The sequence below is a fragment of the Setaria viridis genome, chromosome 6 (assembly GCF_005286985.2).
Source record: "Setaria viridis chromosome 6, Setaria_viridis_v4.0, whole genome shotgun sequence".
Taxonomy (NCBI): domain Eukaryota; kingdom Viridiplantae; phylum Streptophyta; class Magnoliopsida; order Poales; family Poaceae; genus Setaria; species Setaria viridis.
In genome coordinates, this window is record NC_048268.2 from 9800257 (window position 1) to 9802770 (window position 2514).

At 53.7% G+C, this 2514-nt stretch overlaps 1 protein-coding gene across 1 annotated transcript; it reads left to right on the plus strand.

The window, feature by feature from the left end:
- The first annotated feature begins 403 nt into the window (after positions 1–403).
- LOC117861353 (aspartyl protease family protein At5g10770) lies at positions 404–2256 on the plus strand. The gene is made up of 2 exons (XM_034744889.2): positions 404–625; positions 732–2256. The coding sequence occupies exons 1-2, from the start codon at positions 496–498 to the stop codon at positions 1982–1984; spliced, it is 1383 nt and encodes a 460-aa protein (XP_034600780.1). The 5' UTR covers positions 404–495; the 3' UTR covers positions 1985–2256.
- Positions 2257–2514: the final 258 nt, after the last annotated feature.

Consider the following 2514-nt stretch of genomic DNA (forward strand, 5'->3'; position numbering starts at 1 on the left):
CAAGTGTCCAAGTCGCGTGATGCTATAGGCTTTGCAAGACTTAGGTGACAATGACTTACGGATCTTTGTAACCGGGCAAGTACGGATTTACATTGCTGTACTTGCCGTGAAATTCCAGACTTTGACTGGATCATGGTATAATCGAGTTCTCCTTTATGGAAACGCTGAAGAGGTTGATTGAAGAAGTATTTGTTAGAAATTTCGTGACTCGAATCTCTGCAATCCTTTTACTGCCTAACCTGATAAAGAAAGACATGTAATAGGATGTTCAACTCTAGTACTTATCAGCGAGCAATTCAATATTCCCCATTTTATGTGCTGATCAAGGAGCCAGGCAACAATGAGATGGATAAGACCATGGACGTGGAGTTGCGCGCTTGTGCCCCGGAGCTCTACTCTATATAAGCAACCAAAAGCCACTCCATGGATGCAGACCAACAACATATCAGCTTCTTGGTGCTGCGACATTGCCCTAGCTAGAAGCAAGGGATAGCCATGGCTACTGTTTCCAAGCTTCTGCTTCTCCTGTTTTACAGCTACTGTTCCCTTGTTGCTCATGCAGGAGACAGTCCTAGCTACATCACTGGTTCTGTCAAGACTGAAGCCGTCTGTTCCGAGCCGAAAGGTTCAGTATATATATTGTCGAAGCATACACACACGCTTAAATGAATTGAAATTCCACCGTTGTTTGCCGTTTAATCGTAACTGTTTCCCTGCTACAATTGCTTCAGCCGCTCCGTCGAGTTCTGCCGGCGCCACGGTAACGCTGCACCATCGGCACGGCCCATGCTCGCTTACGCCCACGAAGCAGACGCTAAACGTAGAGAAGATCCTCCTCAGCGACCAGCTCCGGGCTAGCAACATCCAGCGGTTGCTCTCCGCCGCCGCGAACGCCACCGGCGACGCCCAGAAATTGGAAGCCACCCTACCGACCACCCTGGGAGCCGCCCTGGATACGCTGCAGTACGTGATCAACGTCAGCATCGGCACGCCGGCGGTGACGCAGACCGTCATGATCGACACGGGAAGCGACATCTCATGGGTGCACTGCAAGCCGTGCTCACCGTGCCACGCCCAGGTTGACCCGGTCTTCGACCCCAGCAAGTCGACCACGTACTCCACCTTCTCATGCGGCTCGGCCGCCTGCGCGCAGCTCGGCGTCGACGGCGGCGCCGCCGGCTGCTCGGGCTCCCAGTGCCAGTACATCGTCAGGTACCTCGACGGCTCCAACACGACGGGAACCTACAGCTCCGACACGCTCACGCTGGGACCCAACGTCGTCACGGACTTCCAGTTCGGCTGCAGCAGCGCCGGATCGGGCTTCGAGGTCGAGAAGACCGCCGGGCTCATGGGCCTCGGCGGCGGCGCGCAGTCGCTCGTGACGCAGACGGCGGCGACATTCGGCCCGGCCTTCTCGTACTGCCTCCCGACCCCGCAGGCGTCCTCCGGATTCCTCACGCTTGGCGCGCCGAGCGGCGGCGGCGGCAACTTCACGACGACGAGGATGTTGCGGAGCAGGCAGGTCCCGACGTTCTACATCGTGCTCCTTGAGGAGATCAGGGTCGGAGGGAGGCGGGTCAACGTGGCACCGACGGTGTTCTCCGCCGGGTCGGTGATGGACTCCGGCACGATCATCACGAGGCTGCCGCCGAGGGCGTACTCGGCGATGCGGTCGGCGTTCAGGGCCGGGATGCTCCAGTACCCGCTGGCGAAGCCGCTGGAGATCCTTGATACGTGCTACGACTTCGGCAACCTGACCAGGGTCAGCGTGCCGACCGTCGAGCTCGTGTTCGACGGCGGCGCCGTCGTCGACCTCGACTTTGACGGGATCATGATCTTCGACAGCTGCCTCGCGTTCGCCCCCAGCGACGACGGCGGAGCCAGCTCCGTCCCCAGCATCATCGGCAACGTGCAGCAGCGGACGTTCGAGGTGCTGCACGACGTCGGCCGGCGCACCATTGGGTTCCGGGCTGGAGCTTGCTGATCAGCGCGCCAATACATCATGTATACGGACGAGATATTGTCGATGCAGGGAGATAGCGTGTTGACCATTGTCTATCTCGTGTTTGTGAGTTCGCTTGTGTATGACAACGTAACGGGCGTGAAGTGGGTAAACGTAACCATCACTCTAGTACTTCGATTTTATTACATGTTTTTGTGCTTGATTGCAGCGTGATGTAAGCACGCAAATAATCAATCGAAATATAAACATTACTGTCGTAATGCGTGAATAAAATACTGTGCTTTTTATTTGTAGGTAGAAATGTCTATTATATTTTCACGTTCTAAGAACAGTTCGAACATCTACGATTGTATTCATCATTATTTTATAGTAAGATTGGCATTTCCTTGCGACTCGTTTGATCAGTCATCTTATTCAAAAATTTATTGCAAATACACAAAAAGATAAGTCAAGCTTGCAATACCTTTCGTAGCAAAGTAAATTATACAAACCAAACAAATGGTACTTACATTATTTTTTGAATAAGATGAATGGTCAACCACTACCAAAAA

Bases quoted from the DNA above. Each gene is read 5' to 3' on its own strand.
- LOC117861353 (XM_034744889.2), top strand. From the start codon at position 496: ATGGCTACTGTTTCCAAGCTTCTGCTTCTCCTGTTTTACAGCTACTGT. The intron at 626-731 runs GTTCAGTATATA...CAATTGCTTCAG, and splicing joins CGTCTGTTCCGAGCCGAAAG to CCGCTCCGTCGAGTTCTGCC.